The 18,880-nt window shown below is 42.3% G+C and overlaps 1 protein-coding gene across 1 annotated transcript in view; it reads left to right on the forward strand.

Annotated features, from left to right (window-relative positions):
• Positions 1-7,005: 7,005 nt before the first annotated feature.
• LOC147623456 (putative serine/threonine-protein kinase BSK3) overlaps positions 7,006-18,880 on the forward strand; it is a 40,734-nt gene continuing 28,859 nt past the window's right edge. The window contains exons 1-5 of the mRNA XM_086821614.1: positions 7,006-8,017; positions 8,350-8,567; positions 8,674-8,809; positions 9,946-10,079; positions 10,194-10,299. Of these exons, the coding sequence (XP_086677740.1) occupies positions 7,936-8,017; positions 8,350-8,567; positions 8,674-8,809; positions 9,946-10,079; positions 10,194-10,299 (676 nt within the window). The 5' untranslated portion in view covers positions 7,006-7,935. The remainder of the gene's footprint in view (positions 8,018-8,349; positions 8,568-8,673; positions 8,810-9,945; positions 10,080-10,193; positions 10,300-18,880) is intronic.

Here is an 18,880-nt window from a genome sequence, read left to right on the forward strand (position 1 = left end):
ATAAAGGTGGCACTCTAACCTAAGTGTTTAGTGATGTAGCCAAGCCATCATACTTCTGTGAAAGAATTCGGATATGCACCTCTAGGCCAACTCCTTGCTAGTGTGTATTCCTATTAAGAGCACCTAAGATCTGATACCATATAAGAATATGGCACAGCGAAAGAGATAGCAAGACAAAGCACAATAGACGATGCAATAGATACACAATGGAGAGAATTCAAAATTTCTAATTATACAAAAGAGGTACAAGTGATGGTGATGTCCACCCGTGCGCTCTCAAAGTAGAGCTTAGATGGTGATCTAGAGAGACTCTGGAAATGGAGAATGTACGAAGTGTAGAAGGGGGTAGATACTCACAAGCATTGGATGCCTTAGCTCATGGAAACCATGTCCATATATAGTACAGTAGCGGTATGGTAGAGGTATACAATGAGGGCAGTTACACTACATAGACACGATCACCACACGTGTATCAAGAATGCGACCCATCGACCAACAAGCCACCGCCACTAATGAGGTTCCCACTAAAGACATGCACCGTGGCTACTCATAATGGGGGCCTAACAAATGTGCACTATACATCAAAGTGAGATACATGCTAAGAGGTGGGCATTGAGTGTATACTAACGCATGATTGGGAAACCAATCACATTTATATATGTAAAGGTAACCAATCCTTAAAGATAAACTTAAAGATAAGGAAGACTCATTCCATGGGTCAATGCATTCTTGTTTCCAATGAGTATGTGACAAAATTATCCAAGCCGATTTGGTCAACATATGTAAATGCTGCAAACAAGTTGTTGGGGATAGTGAAGATGAGAACCAGGACTACGAGTCTCTCCCAGAGTCTAATGACTCTAAGGATTGGGTCCATGTCTTGGAAACCATGTACACTCTTCCATAAAAGCTTAGAACAAGGTTTGCATGGCTAGATGGAAGGGAAATAACCTCTTTGTTCATGTTTAGTACATCATCCCTTTTGGGATCTAACAACAACTTTGAATCGAGAGTAGCTAGTAATTCATCCAGCGAGAGGAATCCTCCACAAAAGGATCAATTTTTTACATTTCCCATAGTCACTTGACTAAGACGAAGAAAACCACATAGAATGACTAAGAAGTATCTTCTCCCCATGGAGACAGAGCTTTAGTGGATTTGCAATGTTGAGGCCATAGATTCACATGAAACCTACGCTCTCGACCCATTGGGAAGCTAACCTACACAAGGTTACCATACAAACCAAGACAATGGTCTATAAAGGTGAAGAGGAGCCCATGGCTCCAAGCAAGTGAGCATCCTGTACACAACATCTGTGCTGACCCGTTGACCTCCCCGTCGTGGGTAATTTTACCATTCTGCACCCTCAAGCTCCCCACTCTCTTTGACATCTTCTAGAAAAGCTCACCGTTCATTTTGCTTCCAACCCTTTTAGACATTGGTCCTCTATAATGTGTAATGTCTACTACTACTACTATGAAGTGATCCTTATAATTATATTTTTCTTCCATCGTAAATAATATATATCATGTGACATGTACACAATGCCCAGATTTGCATATAAATTGATTGAGGCTAATAATGTGGCATTTGACGTGTAATCTATTTTATCTATATTCCATTTCTTTTATGAGGAGCCAGCCATGTGGCACCTTCCTGTTTAGCCATGCGACAAAAATGGGGACAAAAATCCCTTCACTACCCCGCATTTTAAATTCTTCACTGTCTGTGTTGGCAGGCCTTGGGAATTCGACTGAGAGCTTTATACTCGTTCTTAGAGTTGCAAGCAACAGAAGGGCCATGAAGGTCGGGCATTGTTGGATTATGGGTAAGGCCAAGGTTACCCATGGAAATATCACCAAAACAGAGAAGATAACAAGGTGTAATCATCACCACCGTGATGGATTGGAGGTGGGGAGCTATCAGAACTAATGGTGCTGGTAGGAGAGTAGAGGGGGGGTCCATGGAAAGGGTGATGGAGATCAAAACAGTTGTAATGGGGAGGGATTTGGAAAAAATGCTATTGTTGTTCCCAAGATGCCTACTCTGTTTGAGGAGAGTTTCTGCAAGGAAGGGTGAAGAAGGAAAGGTTATTGCAAATGTTAAAGCATCATGGCCTGGTGCATGTCCTTTTATGGGTAGCGGTGAAGCACCGTAAAGAGATTGCAAAGGACGCAATGCAAGGCCCATTTGTAGAAGGCTCAACCAGACACATTGCAATAGCACAACTAGCTTTAGCTAGACTAGAAGCCGACACAATGCCTCTTGCTATGAGGACAACAAGTGCTTTGCAAGCTACAGGGCATGGCACATGTCGAAAGGAGGTGGTCCTGCAGAGCTTGGGGTAATTAGATGAACACCACCACCTCCACCACCACACTTAACAACAACAAGAGCTATTACTGAGGCAGAGATCTACCCCAAGATCCATCGCTTGCCACTACTTGCCAAAACTAACAAAGTGCTTCTCTTCCGTGTGGTAGCTCTCTCGCTATAGCCGCAACTCTCGCTTGCCACTGCTTGCCAAAACTAACAAAGTGCTTCTCTTCCGTGTGGCAGCTCTCTCGCTATAGCCGCAACTCTCCTACAATAACCATGTGGTAGCTCTCCTCCAACAACCACAACTCTCTTGCAAACAGCCACGTGGGAGCTTTTGGGGACACTAGAGAAGAGGCAGTAGGAGTGTTGCATAATCAAGACCTCCCTCAAGAATGCTCATGCTTCCCATGCAGTGCCATGTCATGTTAAGCTAGCGTCAACCTTCGAGGGTCCTAGCCTCTCAAGTCCCATCGTCGAAACTCTAGCACATAAGACTCAACATGTGCCCCTCACTCTATGTACATGTGTGCATTATGTATGTGTGTGTGTTATGTACGTGTGCACATGTTCTATGTGCATGTACCATAAATGCAAACACACGTAGAGAGTGAGCTCTTTACACCGGTCCATCAATTGACTTGCTAAAGGTGGGTCGAGATGACCTGCTGGTGCTGCTGCCGAAGGTAGGTCTGGGCCACTCATAATTATTATTAGCTCAAAGCTTCATCATCCAATAATGATAAGTGAATAAGAGTAGGGAAATTCCACATTATCACTAGCACATATAGCAAGTGCACATACATAACTAAAATAATATACATGAATAAGCCTAGTTTATTAAACCACAGAGGGTGTAGCCATGCTTAAGATCATTGTCCAATGGATCATGTGGCATATTGTGAATGTCATGTGCTTAGTATTAAGTGCTCCAACACAAGCCAAACACTCATTCTAATGCAAGGATTCCTTTAACACATAGTTTATGAGTGGAAAATTGTAATCACTGTATAGGTATAAAACATTGTTATTATAAATAATCTTAAAAAGGATGATGGTGCAAGTTCTAAGCTCTAATATTCAATAGCTCCACCTTAACAACTTTGTTGCTCAAAGGATGGCCACGTTACCTTTCTTCCAACAAGCTCCAAATGCCATCCATGCTTTTGTGTTTCTATTTTAAGTATACACTTGTCTATATACATAATTGACATCCTTTATCCAATCAAGTAGTGATTCCTATATCTCTAATACACTTGTTTACACACATAATTGACATCCTTTATCCAATCAAGTAGTGATTCCTATATCTCTAATACACTTGTCTACACACATAATTGACATCCTTTATCCAATCAAGTAGTGATTCCTATATCTCTAATACACTCTTGCATAATTCATTAAAAATAAAAAGTAAGGGACTAGTCTATAATTTTGAATGGCTCAATTCATAAGATTTTTAGCATCACCGAGGAGACAAAGCATGTTCACATGCAAAATGCCCAAGTTGTGAGGCAAATGATCCAATTATTTGAATGGGCATTCCACGTATTCAAGAATTTCAAGACTGAATTTTAAGACCCAATGAAAAGTGGTGATAATGAATAAGTGGTTCTTGGTAGAGAGCACAATAAGCATGTCAATGTCAATTTTATTTTAAGGTTTAGTATGAGATATTTTTTTGGGGGAAAGTTGGGTATATTGATGGTGGTCTCTTGTATAAACAATACAAGATAAAATTAAAAACCATTTAAAGAAAACATCCACATATGAGTCACCTCAAGAGGCACCTAAGGCCCTCACAAACACTAGCTTTGGAAATTATCTGAAATTTCCCTTCAAACACCACTAAGATTAAAATAAATACCAATCAAAACACTAATGTTTGGTCGAAGGTTTTAATTATCTCCTCGAACTATTGATTAAGAGAAAGTTTCAAAGTTGTGTCATGGTATTCAAAAGTATGTTGGCTTGAACACACAAAAAAAGCACAATAAAATAATCAAACACTAGATGAAAAGTATCTAGGAATTGATTAATTACTAAATGAAAAGCATCTAGTAATTGATTAATTGATTACTAGAACTCTAAGAAATGGAAAATGTTACAATTGAAGTAAGGGTTTGATACTTGTCATGCCTAAATATGGAAAATTCAAAATTATGCATGCTTTGACATCACTTTTTCCATTTAAAAAAATATTGATCTTTGTTTGAATCTACTTTTCTAGGTCGATGAAAGACAATAATATTATGCCACACATGTCCCAAATCAAGGATCATAGACTTGCTCTACTTTAAAAGATAATAAAGTAGACACTCTTTCAATTTGAACATCTTAGTGCTAGCTTGAAGTATTCATTCGTTCACACTTTAAACTTCCAATTATACAATGCACTTTAAGTGAAAAAAGCTGTGAAGGTGCATGGATGAGACTTTTTCATGTTCTTCATGCCTTAGAACACAATGGCAAGTTGATATGTGTTGAACAAATATGGTTTTCTAGTTTCTCCACTAACTTTTGTGGGGCTAAAAAGGGTATAGGATGTAGAGGTTGTACTTATCAAGTCTTTGATAGAAGCCCTAGATTGTGGCATGATTTTGATAATATTTTTCCATTCTCTAGAATTAGAGGCACTCCATACCAAATGCACATGTTTTAAAAGCACTCCATATCTCTAGATTAGAGGCACTTCACACAAAATGCACATACTTCAAAGGAAGGATATTTGTCGATCCTATGTTTCTGTCATTTTTTGAGGCAAATTATGGAATTATTGATTTGTGAAAGTTGTAAAAAGTTTAAGCCACTAGTGCTTTGATATTGAATGCTAATCATTCCTAGAGATGAAGGCTAATGATGAGGTCTCAAAAGGATGGGTCTCTTAATCGATGGAGGTAGGAATAAAAACTCATTTAAACACAAAACTTCCCCTTTATGAAGCCGTTCCTTGTGTTAGGTTGAGTCACCTCAAGTCTTCAGTTATTTAACTACATAATATAAATAAAATGTATGTGTTTATAATCAATTCTGAAAGCTTAGCACAAAGAACCTCATTGCAATCAATCCCACGATTTGTGCACCACACGGTAGCGAAAGGAAGGGAGGGGTTTATGTTTGCAAGCCGAATTGACATTTTAGGGCATTAGTTCACCCATTTAAATCACATTTTACGTACACGTCAAGTTTCACAAAAAAAGAAAAGAAAAACTAGTCGTGATGATGAGGACTTTAGAGTTCTTAATTATGTTTCATGTGGTAAATCTTGAGTGTGACAAGAAAGTGGAACTTTCCACTTTTGGGAACATATTATTGAGAGGTTACATAGAGTTTCCAAACTCTGGCACAAAATCTAGGTGGTTGATTGTTGTCATCTCCGTTGACACATGTGAAAAAGGGGGTCATATGATAGGGAGGCACATGAGGCCTTTTGAGATCATAGCTTTCTGAATGAGAGTGGTTTTCTACGTAGGGAAAGGGGGCCTTTCCTCATGAGAGAGATTTCATGAGAGAGATTACACATGTGAAAAAGGGTGTCATATGGAACTCACGTTAGGGAGGCATATGAGGCCTTTGAGATCATAGTTTTTGAATGAGAGTGGTTTTCTACATAGCGAAAGGGGCCTTTCCTCATGAGAGAGATTTTCACATAAGTAGGGAAAGGGGGGCCTTTCCTCATGAGAGAGGTTTTTTTAAGGTAACTGATATTACATTGGTCTTGGGACATTGGTTTAGAAGGTTGATGGACTCATCATTGTCCATAGATGATGGATTCATTGACCTTTTCATTTTGAATGATAGTGATGGGGGAGAGATAAACAAAAAAGGGCCCCACCAAGATGGCCACTTCAAGAAGAACTCCTCATCGATGAATGATGAATCAAAGAGGTCAAGACTATGAAAACACTAACAGTGGGCCCTTCTCTTTTGGATGGCGTTTCAAAAAGGGCTAAGGAAAAACAAGAGTCCTTATGGGCTAGATAACCCTATTCATCCTTGTAAAGGGACCTTTTTTGTCCTAATCAAGCATTAATTAATATCCAAATTTCACATCACAAGGTTGAATCCCAACAAATTCCAATTATACTAAGATAATTATAATGTAATTCACTATCATGCATAATACCAATTTGACTTACACATGTGAATAATGTCAATGTTTTTTAATCCAAATTTGACCTGCTTACCATGTAGAAATATATTACAAAGACCTCTTTACATCAAAACAAAGTGTCATCTTACCAGCCCTACCCCCAATAATTATATATATATATTTATAAAATTATTGGTCCAAAAAAGGAATATATTAAAAAGAACTTAAACTGAAATTTCTCCTCCTAAGCCTTGCTACTATGTGTGGAGAAAATTTCACTAGTTCATGAGTGACTCATGTATGACAATACAAGACGTTATGGGGGGCTTTAAATTATGTTATATATATAATATATATGTATTTTCTTTTATGCATATGTACTAGACATGCATATATGCATTATATTATATTATACCATATAAACCCCAATAATAATCATTCGATTGTACAGCCCACCAGGTGCATCCAATTTGGGGGAAATTAAAAAATTGAGTTGGGAGCAATAAAAAATTTGGAAAAAGGAAGAAAAAGCTGGGGAAAAAATTGGAAAAAAAAAGCAATAAAAAAATTGGAAAAAGGAAGAAAAAGCTGGGTGGCATGGAGACCTTTTGGCAGGCTCGGGCCGAAGCTGCGAGGCTCGGCAAGGGCAACAGCAGGGTCTTAAAAGCTTACACAGTAAACACAGTCAGTAACTAGTATTGCACAAGCATTAACCACACCACTGCTGTCGGCTGTGGCGGCTGGCTGTGCCGCTGTAGCTATCTTTGGCTATGGCTGTGAAGGAGAATCTCCTTGTCCTAAGCTCAGAAAACCCTTTCCTCATACAGTATACTCCTTCACCCCTTCACCCCCTTTTGTAGGTTTTTCCTCTTTTAACGTCCCCAAAGCTTCATTTGAGCTCTGTCTTGTTGCGGAGCAGAGATTCTCAGCTTTGTTCTTGGCGCCCAGTTTGGGTTTTGCTGTTCTGATGAAGACGTCCAAAAGCTCCGCTGGGCTTTGAAGCTCTAATCAAGGCACCCAAAAGCTTCCTTTGGCCTTTAAAGCTCTGATCATGGTGCTGAAAAGCGTCACTTAAGCTTGCAGTTAATCGTATGCTAATTTCGCACCGTTTGGCTGCCCAAACGGTTCAATTCGATGCATAGAAAGGCTTTATTTTTCATGGCTATGGTGGGCTGCAAGTGATAGCAGATTTTGCAATGGCTAGCTTCAAAGCTATGCTTCGCAGGGTCTTTTAGAAGCGCCGGAGAGAGAAAGAGGCATCAGATGGGCAATGCATACATCCATCATATAGCTTCAATATGAGCAGGGCAGCTTAACTTCATGATCTATACACTGCATATATGCTCCTCCTTTTTCTCACTTGAATGTACATGGCTACAAAGAAATGGCAGAGATTGAAATGGCTGCACTACAGCGAATGGCGGCATGACGTTTGTCTGCTATGTGATTGGCTATGGTTTTAGAGTTTCCATCATCTTTGGTATAAGCGCATAAACTTATCTCACTCCAGCAGGTGACATAGAGCCATGGGCTGCATACATTCCACCCACAAACACATCAGCATTCCAGATGCCCAGCTAATTGCTGAAACTGAGAAGCCGGAAGCAGGTCTCTTTCATCGATTGGGGAGCACCCTTGCTCTATTTTTTAAATTCTGGTGTGTGTGGGCATGAGTGTGCATGTGCATGTGTGTTGCAATCTCATCAACATCAGCTTGTTTCTCTGCTTGTCTGTACATCTGCTGTTTTGATCAGTGATCTTGTCTGCAGCCATGGTTAATCGTTTCTTTTATGGCAAATTTTCAAGTTTGAAGGCCTGGTCGGTCTTAATGCGTTCGTGCGTGTGCGCGCGCGCGTGTGTGTGTGGAGAGAGAGAGAGAGAGAGAGAGAGAGAGAGAGAGAGAGGGAGGGATAGATCCTCATCATGATTATTGGCCTTAGAAAGTGGCGGCACAGAGGCAGAGATTGCGCCAACGTTCAGGGAATTCTCTTATGAGCAGTTAAGGATTGCTACAGCCGGATTCAGTCCTGAGAATATAGTATCAGATCATGGGGAGAAGGCTCCAAACATTGTGTACAAAGCGAGGTTGGCTGGTGACTACTGGGTAGTTGTGAAGAGCTTCCCCAAATCTGCTTGGCCTGATGCCAGGCAGTTTGCGGTACTTGCCTTGAATTTCTTCCATCCATAAAACTCTCTTGGTTGAAAGCATTTCAAATTACTTTGATAGGGAATCTCTTCTTGATAGTATGCATGTGGAATCGCAGGATGAAGCATGGGGAGTTGGTCAAGTTCGGCATGAGAGGTTAGTGAACCTAATTGGATGCTGCTGTGAGGGAGACGAACGGCTGCTTGTTGCTGAGTATATGCCGAATGATACACTAGCAAAGCACCTCTTTCACTGTAAGTAAACTTGCCCATTCTCCTCATATGCTTTTCTAAATGTGAATTCAGAGCATGCAGAACCTCCAGCAGTTGAACAGGGCACTGTAGTGTGTGGTCACACACTAGCTTTTGACTGCCCTCTCAACATTATCTATCCCCAGAGCTTTGGATGCCAGGGTGATGTCCATGATGTGCCATCAAGAGACTGAGATGGAGATACTCAAAGGTTAGCTTGCTCATGATTGGGAGCTTGTAGAGAAGTGCTTGGCCTTGGAACAATGGAAACTAGATACAAGATGTGCTTTGCGAAAAGGCTGAAGCAGTTTGGCAGGTGGCAAGTGGGGTTGTTTAAGACTGCTAGTGCTGTGATTGGATCAACAGAGGCAGATGTGCACCAGGAGACAAGCAAACAGAAACACACACCAATAATCCTAATGCTAATCCTTGTATTATGTACAATGAATGAAAGTACAACTGAATGCTCAAAGTACAAAAGGTGATCAATTCTGTGTCGATCTCAGCTGAAGTTGCTGCTGACCAAATCCTCAAGCAAACTCTTCCTGGGGGATCGTTTCCTTGCTTTCCAAATGTGTCACATCATCGATTGGCTGGGCCAGCCGATTGGCCCAGCCAGGAGGGCACCTGGGACAATTATGACTATTGTGTGTGAATGGGCAGGTCGGGCATCCCAGTTAGGTTGACTTGGCTGGTCAGGCAGTTGCTCTGCAGCAGAGGCCAGCCCCCTTCTGATGGTTGACCAGAAGCCATATGGGCCTATAAATAGGACCCCCAGCTCCCCTCCTCTTCAACAAGGGGCTTAAGCGCACCAGAGCGCGAACATTTGGAGAGCTGGAGTACAGGTCTGCAGCTAGCATATTACACAAGGACAGCTCCATTTACTGTCACTTGGGCTGGGTTTTGCATTTTGATCGATCACCTTCTGCACTCGGAAAAGAATCTAGTTGTATTTTCATTCACTGTACGTAAGACATATTAGCATCAAACTAGAATCACCCCAAAAGAGGTGTTTGTTTCGTTCCATACGTCCAACTTCAAACATCCCCCATTTAGCCCCTAGGCCCCTTAGCCTTTTTGGCTTCTCTCTGTTACTTGTTTCTACTCATCAAACACAAAAGTAAATGGCATTTTTGCAGGGGAGAATCAGCCTATGCAATGGGCAATGCGCTTAAGGGTTGCACTTTACATAGCATATGCTTTAGAACATTGTGCAAACCAAGGTCGACGTTTGTACCATGACTTGAATGCATATAGAGTTCTCTTTGATCAGGTAAACAATGCAACATGGTTGGAGGCTTTTGTTTCTTGTAGAAGTTTATTCCTTTAAGCTCTTTATGTGCAAAACAAGTATTGTTGCAATTTGTCGATAAGGTCTGATTTGCAGGATGGGAATCCTCGACTTTCATGCTTTGGCCTAATGAAAAATAGTCGAGATGGGAAGAGCTACAGCACCAATTTGGTTTTCACTCCTCCGGAGTACCTAAGAACTGGTAAATCCTATTGAAGTCCAAATCCACACACATTGTATTACAAGGGGGGAAGAGGGGGTGGGGAGTATCACTGCCCTTTAAAATGCTTTCTAGTAATGCAGTGAACAAAAAATGCATAAAGCGCCACTTACTACATAAGAAGTGGCTAAAAAAAGGCCAGGCTGTGGGCTTAAAGTGTAGCTTATTTTTTATTTTCTATGCCTAAGGAGAATATCTATGAAAATGAAAATTCCCAAGGGACATGTCATGATCGTGTGAAAGTGGAACAGCACAAGTGTGAGCATGGTTGTGGTTGGTGAGCAAAATAAATTTTTCAAGATGCATACTTGGGTGTCTGGACAAAAGTAATATGTGTGGACAACCCCAAGTGTGAAGGGGGACCAAGGTGTTAACTTCATAAAGTTTATAAACCTTGGGTGGCCCTTAGAAAGTTTAATAAACTTTAAAGGGCCAGCATACGGGTATAGACAGGTTCAGTCTGGCTGCTGCAGATTGGCTGACGTAGGCGGCTGTACATACTGGTACGGACAGGTACAGGTGGCTGCGTCAGATTTGCTGACGCTGGCGGATGCAAGTACAGTTTGGTACGGTCAAGTCGACTAGTGCAGAACTTTGCAGAGCAGTTGGAATACATTGAACATTTCTTTCTCTCTCTCTTTCCACTGGCTTATGTTTGCTTCAGAGTTGTTTCTTCTGGCCCTTTGTGAGAGGAGGGGTATGGCAGTTTGAAGGGTGGAAACAGAGTTGGACAGTGGATTTGTACTTTGGCTGAGTTTGAAGCCATGAACATGGAACTGCCAGATGCGTGCTCAAGGCTGCCTTGTTGTATTGTCTTGGTTGATTAGAGGAGACCACAGTGTGTTGCTTTTGTGGGACACAGATGTGTATGTGAATCCTCTATGCTGAGAGGTCTTGAGGGCTGCCAGATTGGACATGCAGGTTTACTTTCCTTGACTGGCTTTATTGTACTCAGTTAAACTTTTCCATTGAATTTGAATAAAGAAATACCGAAAGGGGCGCTAAGCTTTGGGGCCAACTGGTGTCGTTTTTCCTTTTTGTTCTGGAGCATTCTAGCTGTTGTTCACTTCTTAATTGCTTGGACTACAATTGGATAGGTGACTGCTAGTCTACCGCACTTTGGTTTCTACCAGAGGCCGGTTTCAAGGTTCCGTTTGCTGGGACCTATCATCAACTTTCTTAAGGGGGTGAGCTCGTGGTTGTCTCGAGGAAAGCCATTGCTGAAAAATTCAGCAGCATGTCAGACACAGAAGATGAATATTTTTATAATGAAGAGGAAGAGCAAGAGGCTTCTCTTGAGAGAAATGAATCTGAGGATATTTTTGCAAGAGAACAGGCTGCAGAAGATGCACAATATGAGAATGTAACACAGCCAGAAGACATGCCTAGTAAAGAGGAAGATGATGCTCAGTTTAAAAATCGTTTGGCAGGGGTAATGGATGTGTTTATGCAGCTCACTCAAAGTGAGAAGTTTGTTGAATTTATGAGATCCCGTTCTGAGCCCGAGAAGAAGAAGAAAGTGCGTTCTAGGAACCCACCTCAGGGCAATAGTGGTGCCTTCCCACAGGATCCTTCTTTTGGACAGTTTCCGAACATGCAAAACACTTTTGGTGCAAACTCAGAGTTCCTTTTTCGGACAGCCACCTATTCCGCAGCAGTCTATGCATCCAGGCTATTTTGGTGGTGGCTCTGTGTTCCAATCTATGACTGGGGGTTACCCTCAGGGAGGCATGGGTATGCAAGGGAATTTTGGAGCTAATTTTCAGCCTGGTATGCAAGGGAATATGTATGGTGGTATGCAGCAAGGAAACATGTTTGGGGGCATGCAGCCCGGAATGCAAGGAAACATGTATGGGGGCATGCAGCCCGGTATAAATAGTGGTATGTTTGGAAACATGGGAGGAATGTATGGTATGCCAGGTGTGGGAACTGGCAATGTTGACCCTATGATGGGCATGAATGTTGGGGGTAGCAATCTTGTGAAGCCATTTCCTTATGATAATCTAACGCCTATGGATAAGGCGAAGGATTATAAGGAAGGGGGAGCTGCAGTGAAGTTTGACACATTTAGTGGGGCCAAAGACAAGATAAAGGCACTTACCTTTTTACAGCAGTTTGATGCTACTTTTCTGGTGGAAATTTCACGGAATCCTCTAAGGTGAGAAAAGCTGCGACTTTTCTCAAGGGCAATGCATTGCAGTGGTGGTCCACTCTTCTTTTACAGGGCATAGCACCATCTACTTGGATACAGTTTAAACAGGTGTTCTCTTTCCCTGTGGCTCACATCTACTTTTGAGGTGGATGTAATGACAACATGGCACAAGTTGGATGCATCGAAGTGTGAAAATCTTGAGGATTATAATAAGAAGTTTTGGGAAGCTTTACTCCCAGTTACTTCTTATTGTGCAGTGCCTTTGTCTGAGCAGGTGGAGAAGTATTGTTGTGGGCTGCCCAAGGAAGTGCGTGACTATTGCATAAAGACTCGAGTAACAAATGTGTTGCAGATGATAGAAAATGCTATGACGGCAAATGCGTTACTCACTGGAGCCTCATCTGGATTTAAAGGAAGCAAAAGCTCAAGCAAGAAATTTGAAAAAGTCAGGGCATGCTTCGCGTGATGCAAAAGGGTCTAAAGAGAAGCGGTATAAGAAGTTACCAATGCCCAAGAGAACTCCTGAGGAGAGACGGGCTTTGATGGATGCTCGGAAGTGCTTTTACTGTGCAGAGGAAGGACATATGTCTTTTAACTGTCCCAAAAGGACTCTGACACTAAAGGGGAGCCGAAGTCTAAGAAACCAAAACCTTCTGCAGGGTTAGTTCCTGATCTTGTTGGGGAACAGCCTGGTGGTGAAGAGACTGAGTTGTGCAGGGCATGGGGCAAAGTGAGAGATCAGAATGCCTTGATTTTCTTTGACACAGGTGCTAGAGCCAACTTTATCTCACCGGATTTCGCTGGCCAATTGGGAATCCGCGCAGAGGAGATGGGGCCTTTGTATGAGGCTAATATGGCTTGTCTTGGGTATGTAGAACCCGTTACCTCTATTATTGGGAAGCTCAGGCTTCATGTGCAGAGTTATGTGGACAGTGAGGAGTTCTTCATCATGCCACTTGATGGATGTGATGTTTTGTTGGGTATGCCATGGTGCCATAGAGTACATGCGGTGGTGGATACGTATAACAGGAAGATTACTTTGACTCATAGAGGGAAAGAGCATATTTTGGATGTAAAGCTTAAAGGGGAATCTGTTCCTATTGTATCAGCTTCAGCAATTTCATCAGTAATGAAAAAGCATCTTTCCGCGTACTTGGTTTTTGTAAAGGATGCAAAAGATGACGAGTCTAAATCTAATTTGTCTATGTTAGATAAAGACAGGACTGATTTCTTACGTGAATTCCAAGATTGTTTTTCCGAGTCATTGCCAGGAGAGCTTCCTCCGAAAAGGCGAGAAGATCATGCTATTGATCTAATTCCGGGGAGTGCCCCACCAAATAGACCGCTGTACCGTGTTAGTGTAGCCCAACAAGAGAAAATTATGAGCCAGGTACAGGAGTTGTTAAAAAAGGGGGTTGATCCAGCCTAGCTCATCACCCTTTTGCTCACCTGTGCTCTTAGTGCAAAAGAAAGATGGTTCTTGGCGCATGTGTATAGATTACAGGGCGCTAAACAAGAATACCATCAAGAATCGATTCTCTATTCTAAGGATCGATGACATATTGGACCGCTTACAGGGCTCAACAGTCTTTAGTCGGATAGACTTGAAAAGCGGGTATCATCAGATACGCATTAGACCCGAGGATGTGCATAAGACAGTATTTCGGACCACTTTTGGGCTATATGAGTTTTTAGTTATGCCCTTTGGTTTGACAAATGCTCTTGCCACATTTAACAGGATGATGGATAGGATTTTCCGGCCTCATAGAGCGTTTGTGGGCACATTCTTTGAAGATATGATTGTGCATTCACGCACAGAGGAGGAGCATAGGAAGCATTTGGCCATTGTGTTTGAAGAACTTCGGAAGCATAGGCTGGTCATTAATGGCAAGAAGAGTGAGTTCTTCTTGAAAGAGACACTTCTTCGGGCATATCGTGTCTAAACATGGAGTCCGTATGGATTCTTCGAAAGTGGAAGCAATTCTCAATTGGCCAGATTTGAGGACCGTGCATGATGTACGCAGCTTTTTGGGATTGTGTTCTTATTACAGGCGGTACATACGGTATTTTGCTGAGATTGCTTCACCCTTGCATGCTTTAACTAAGAAGGCAACTCCGTTTCGATGGGTTGATCGGGAAATTGCAGCCTTTAAAAAGATTAAAGAAAAGCTTACTTCGGATCCCGTATTGGTATTACCAAATCTTCGAAAGGCTTTTGTTGTCCAGTGTGATGCATGTGGGAACAGTATTGGGGCAGTTCTCATGCAGGAAGGACATGTGATAGCCTATGAGAGTCGTATATTACAGAATGCCGAGAAGCATTTGCAGGTTTATGAGAAAGAGATGTTGGCTGTAATTCATGCTCTTTCTACATGGAAACACTATTTGCTTGGGGCTGATTTCATTGTGCAGACAGATCAGCAGACTTTGCGTTACTTTCTCACGTAAACTAAACTTTCTGAGAAGCATATGAGATGGGCCAACTTTTTATCTATGTTCCACTTTCAGATTGTACATGTGGAAGGCAAAAATAATGTTGTGGCAGATGCTTTGTCACGCAAGCCACAAGTCTCAGCAGTTTCACTTGCTTATCATCATGAGCTTGATGAGATGAAAGAGCAGTATGCCCATGATGAGGATTTTGGAAGGCTCTATGATCAGATGTCTTGAGGGTCAGTGGGAGGATCATTATACTCTCAGGGATGGTTTTTTTGTTGATGCATGGTAGACTGTGTGTTGCCAGGCAATTATGACTCAAGGTTATGATTGAAAGTCATGCTCCATCGTTTGCAGGTCATAGAGGTATTGACGCTACGGTAAAGGCAGTTGAGACTTTCTTTTATTGGCCGACCTTGAGAAGAGATGTTGATGCTTTTGTTGGGCAATGCATCGTATGTCAGAAGGTGAAGTTTGACCGTCAAAAGACATCGGGGTTACTTCAGCCTTTACCTATTCCAGATAAGCCATGGGAGAGCATTGCCATGGATTTTATATTTGATCTTCCGAGGACGCAAACGGGGAATGATGGCATTTGGACTATTATATGCAGGTTCAGTAAGCAAGCTCATTTCATTCCCGTGCGTAAGACGATCAAAGTTGATCATATGGTGAAGTTGTTCATGGTGAACATCTTCAAGTATCATGGCTTGCCTTCATCTATCATTAGTGACCATGATCCACGGATGACGAGTTTATTTTGGAGAGGGTTGTTTGACAACATGGGTACAACTCTCAAGTTTTCATCATCATTTCATCCACAAACAGATGGTCAATCGGAAGAGGCAAATTCTACAGTGTTAGATCTCCTTAAGTGTTATGTGTCAGAGCAAAGCAACAATGGGAAAAGTATCTTCCTTTGGTGGAGTTTGCTTATAACAACACCGTCCATACTTCGACGGACAAGGCGCCTTTTGAGATTGTAGAAGGAGGGATTGACGGAACCCATTTTGTGTATCATGGATAGTCCTTTGGAGAATCGGCTGTAACCTTATACTCAAGGCTTTAGCTAAGATCTTATATGCAGATCCAAGGAGAGTGATGGGCTTCCATTGCTTGATGTCAGTCTTGTCCCCACTCTTGGGGATAAGGTGAATCAGCCCCTCCCTGAGGTATGGTGGCATCATACCCAACAACCACATTTCCTGAAGGGCAACAGTGATAGCATCTCCAATATGATCCCAAAAAAGAATAAAGAATGCAGGAGAGAAAGACCATCATCCCTTGGGCATGAACGACTAGAAAGAGCATGCAGTGCGTGAAGGAATTCATCCTTCGAGAAAGGGGCATGGTCATCAATGAATGTTATGTAGTACCTACAGCCACCCATAGACATAGTCTTTGCAGGACCCCATACATTTGAATGCACAACATCTAGTACATTCCTGTTCACATTTCTATCATGTGGAAATACATGTTTTATTTTCTTTCCATATTGACATGCTTCACATACTTTCTGCATACCTTCAACTTTAAACTTAGGCAGCCCTATCACAATTTCTTTTTTTGACCATTTTTGGGTCAGTTTAGCTTACTTTTTGGATCTAGTTGAAACAAGAGAGAGGAGAGATGAAAATATCTCATTATTTTTGAGTTTAAAACTCCTCCACACATGTGAAATAGGCGCCTCCTTCATGAGGGGAGATCCCCACACTGAGGTGTCAAAAAATGCATCATTTCCTCTAAATATCTCTTCTTTTTTAACTAATAAACCTTGTCCTTAGTCAACTCTTCATCTTATATGAGCATTTACTCATTTTTGGGGGATTTTCTTTTATTCTTATTTATCTCCTCCCTACATTTGGATTGATCAAGGCAGCCTGAGACCCACAACACCAGGGGAAGTCCGAAGAAATTTGCTCATAGTCTCATCTACAATGAGCTACAGTAAAGGGGCGAGGGGATATCCTTGCCTCACCGAATGGGAAATCTGAAAACGCTCGCCGCGCTCCCCACAAGCTGAAATAGTGCTATGAGCCTCCCTGTATAGGTAGGACACCCCTCTGATCGGGAAAACCCCATGTGTGCCATAGTGCCCTCCAAAAAATCCCAATTCACTCTGTTATAAGCTTTTTCAAAATCAACCAAAAGAATGGCAAGAGGCTGCTGACTAGACTTTGCCCACTCGACAGCTTCCCATAAAGAAAAGATGTTATCAAATATACTCCTTCCGTACCACCTATTTTGCACACAAAGGATAAGATCTTTGAGGCTGACCAGTATGTGGAGAACATGGATGAAGCTTATCGGAGAGTTAAGTTGGCACTCCAAAAAACTCAGCAAAAGCAAAAGAAAGCAGCAAACCGTCACAGACGTGCATTAGAGTTTGCATTGGGTGATTGGGTTCTTTTGCGATTTGAGAAAGCTAGGCTCAAAAAGATGAAGGCTAAAGAGCGCTTATTCCCTAAGTTGAGCATGCGCTATTATGGACCTTTTCAAGTACTGGAAAAGATTGGTGAGGTAGCCTATCGCTTGAAGCTACCAGATCACTGGAGGATTCACAATGCATTTCATGTGAGTCTACTTAGACCTTTCCATGGGGATGTGCCTGAGGATGTATCAGATGAGGCTCAGCCGGAAGTTGAGGAACTTGATGAGGTTCTTATTCCAGAGCAGATACTGGCACATAAGAAAAGAAAGGTACGAGGTAAAGTTTCCCGTCGCTAGCTTGTGAAGTTCAAGAACTATTCACTGATGGATGCGATGTGGATGAAGGTGACTTAACAGATTCACCTCAGGTTTTGCAGCTTTATCTCGATGCCTTTGAGTTGGAGCCGACTCTTGTTACGGCTCATTCAAGTTCAGCAGAGCATGGGTCTCGAGCATTGCCTGATGCTCAAGAGGAGGGTAGCACCTCCACTCCCTTGATACAGACAAGCTCAGATGACATCTAGAGGTCCCTTGGTGCAGCTTTTGTCTCACCCGAAGGTACTGATGGCTAATAGTACATCTGTTTATGGGACTTCTATGATATATGTGTACTAGTCACATTAGATATTGTGGTTGTGTATGGTTCACAGTGGTATACAACTTGGACTATTACTACACCATTGGTTTGCAGTGAATGTTGTTACATATGCATGGCTTAGAGAGATTGGGACGCTGATCTTGCCATATTGTACTTTTCACTTTGGATATTTTGCTATATCACCAGATTGCAATCGAGGACGCTTGCCATTTTTCAAGAGGGGGGTATGTCATGACCCTGTGAAAGTGGAACAGCACAAGTGTGAGCATGGTGGTTGGTGAGCAAAATAAATTTTTCAAGATGCATACTTGGGTGTCCGGACAAAAGTAATATGTGTGGACAACCCCAAGTGTAGAGGGGGACCAAGGTGTTAACTTCATAAAGTTTATAAACCTTGGGTGGCCCTTAGAAAGTTTAATAAACTTTAAAGGGCCACTAGAATATTTATGGAGGGAGGGCTACTCTACTTTTAGAGTACATGCCTCCCTCTTCATCTCTCTCTCTCTCTCTCGCATTTTGGAAGGGGGGTCGGCTGGTTGCGTGGAGAGTACTATTGGCTGGCTGCGCTGCGTGGAGGAAGGCTGGAACAGGTCGCCTGAAGAGAAGCCGTACACACGTGTGCTGCAGGTACAGACCTGTACGGACAGGTACAGGCGAGTACAGACAGTCCTGTCCAGCAGGTACAGGCGGGTACAGTTCAGTTCAGTCCAGCTGGTACAGGCGGTGCATCACAAAGGCGGCTGCAGGTGCATACAGGTACAGACAGGTTCAGTCCGGCTGCTGCAGATTGGCTGACGTAGGCGGTTGTACATACTGGTACGGACAGGTACAGGTGGCCGCTGCAGATTTGCTGACGCTGGCGAATGCAAGTACAGTTTGGTACGGTCAAGTCGACTAGTGCAGAACTGTGCAGAGCAGTTGGAATACTTTGAACACTTCTTTCTCTC

Source organism: Cibotium barometz, chromosome 27 (assembly GCF_041138505.1).
Source record: "Cibotium barometz isolate CiBa-2024 chromosome 27, ASM4113850v1, whole genome shotgun sequence".
In the NCBI taxonomy this organism is placed as follows: Eukaryota; Viridiplantae; Streptophyta; class Polypodiopsida; order Cyatheales; family Cibotiaceae; genus Cibotium; species Cibotium barometz.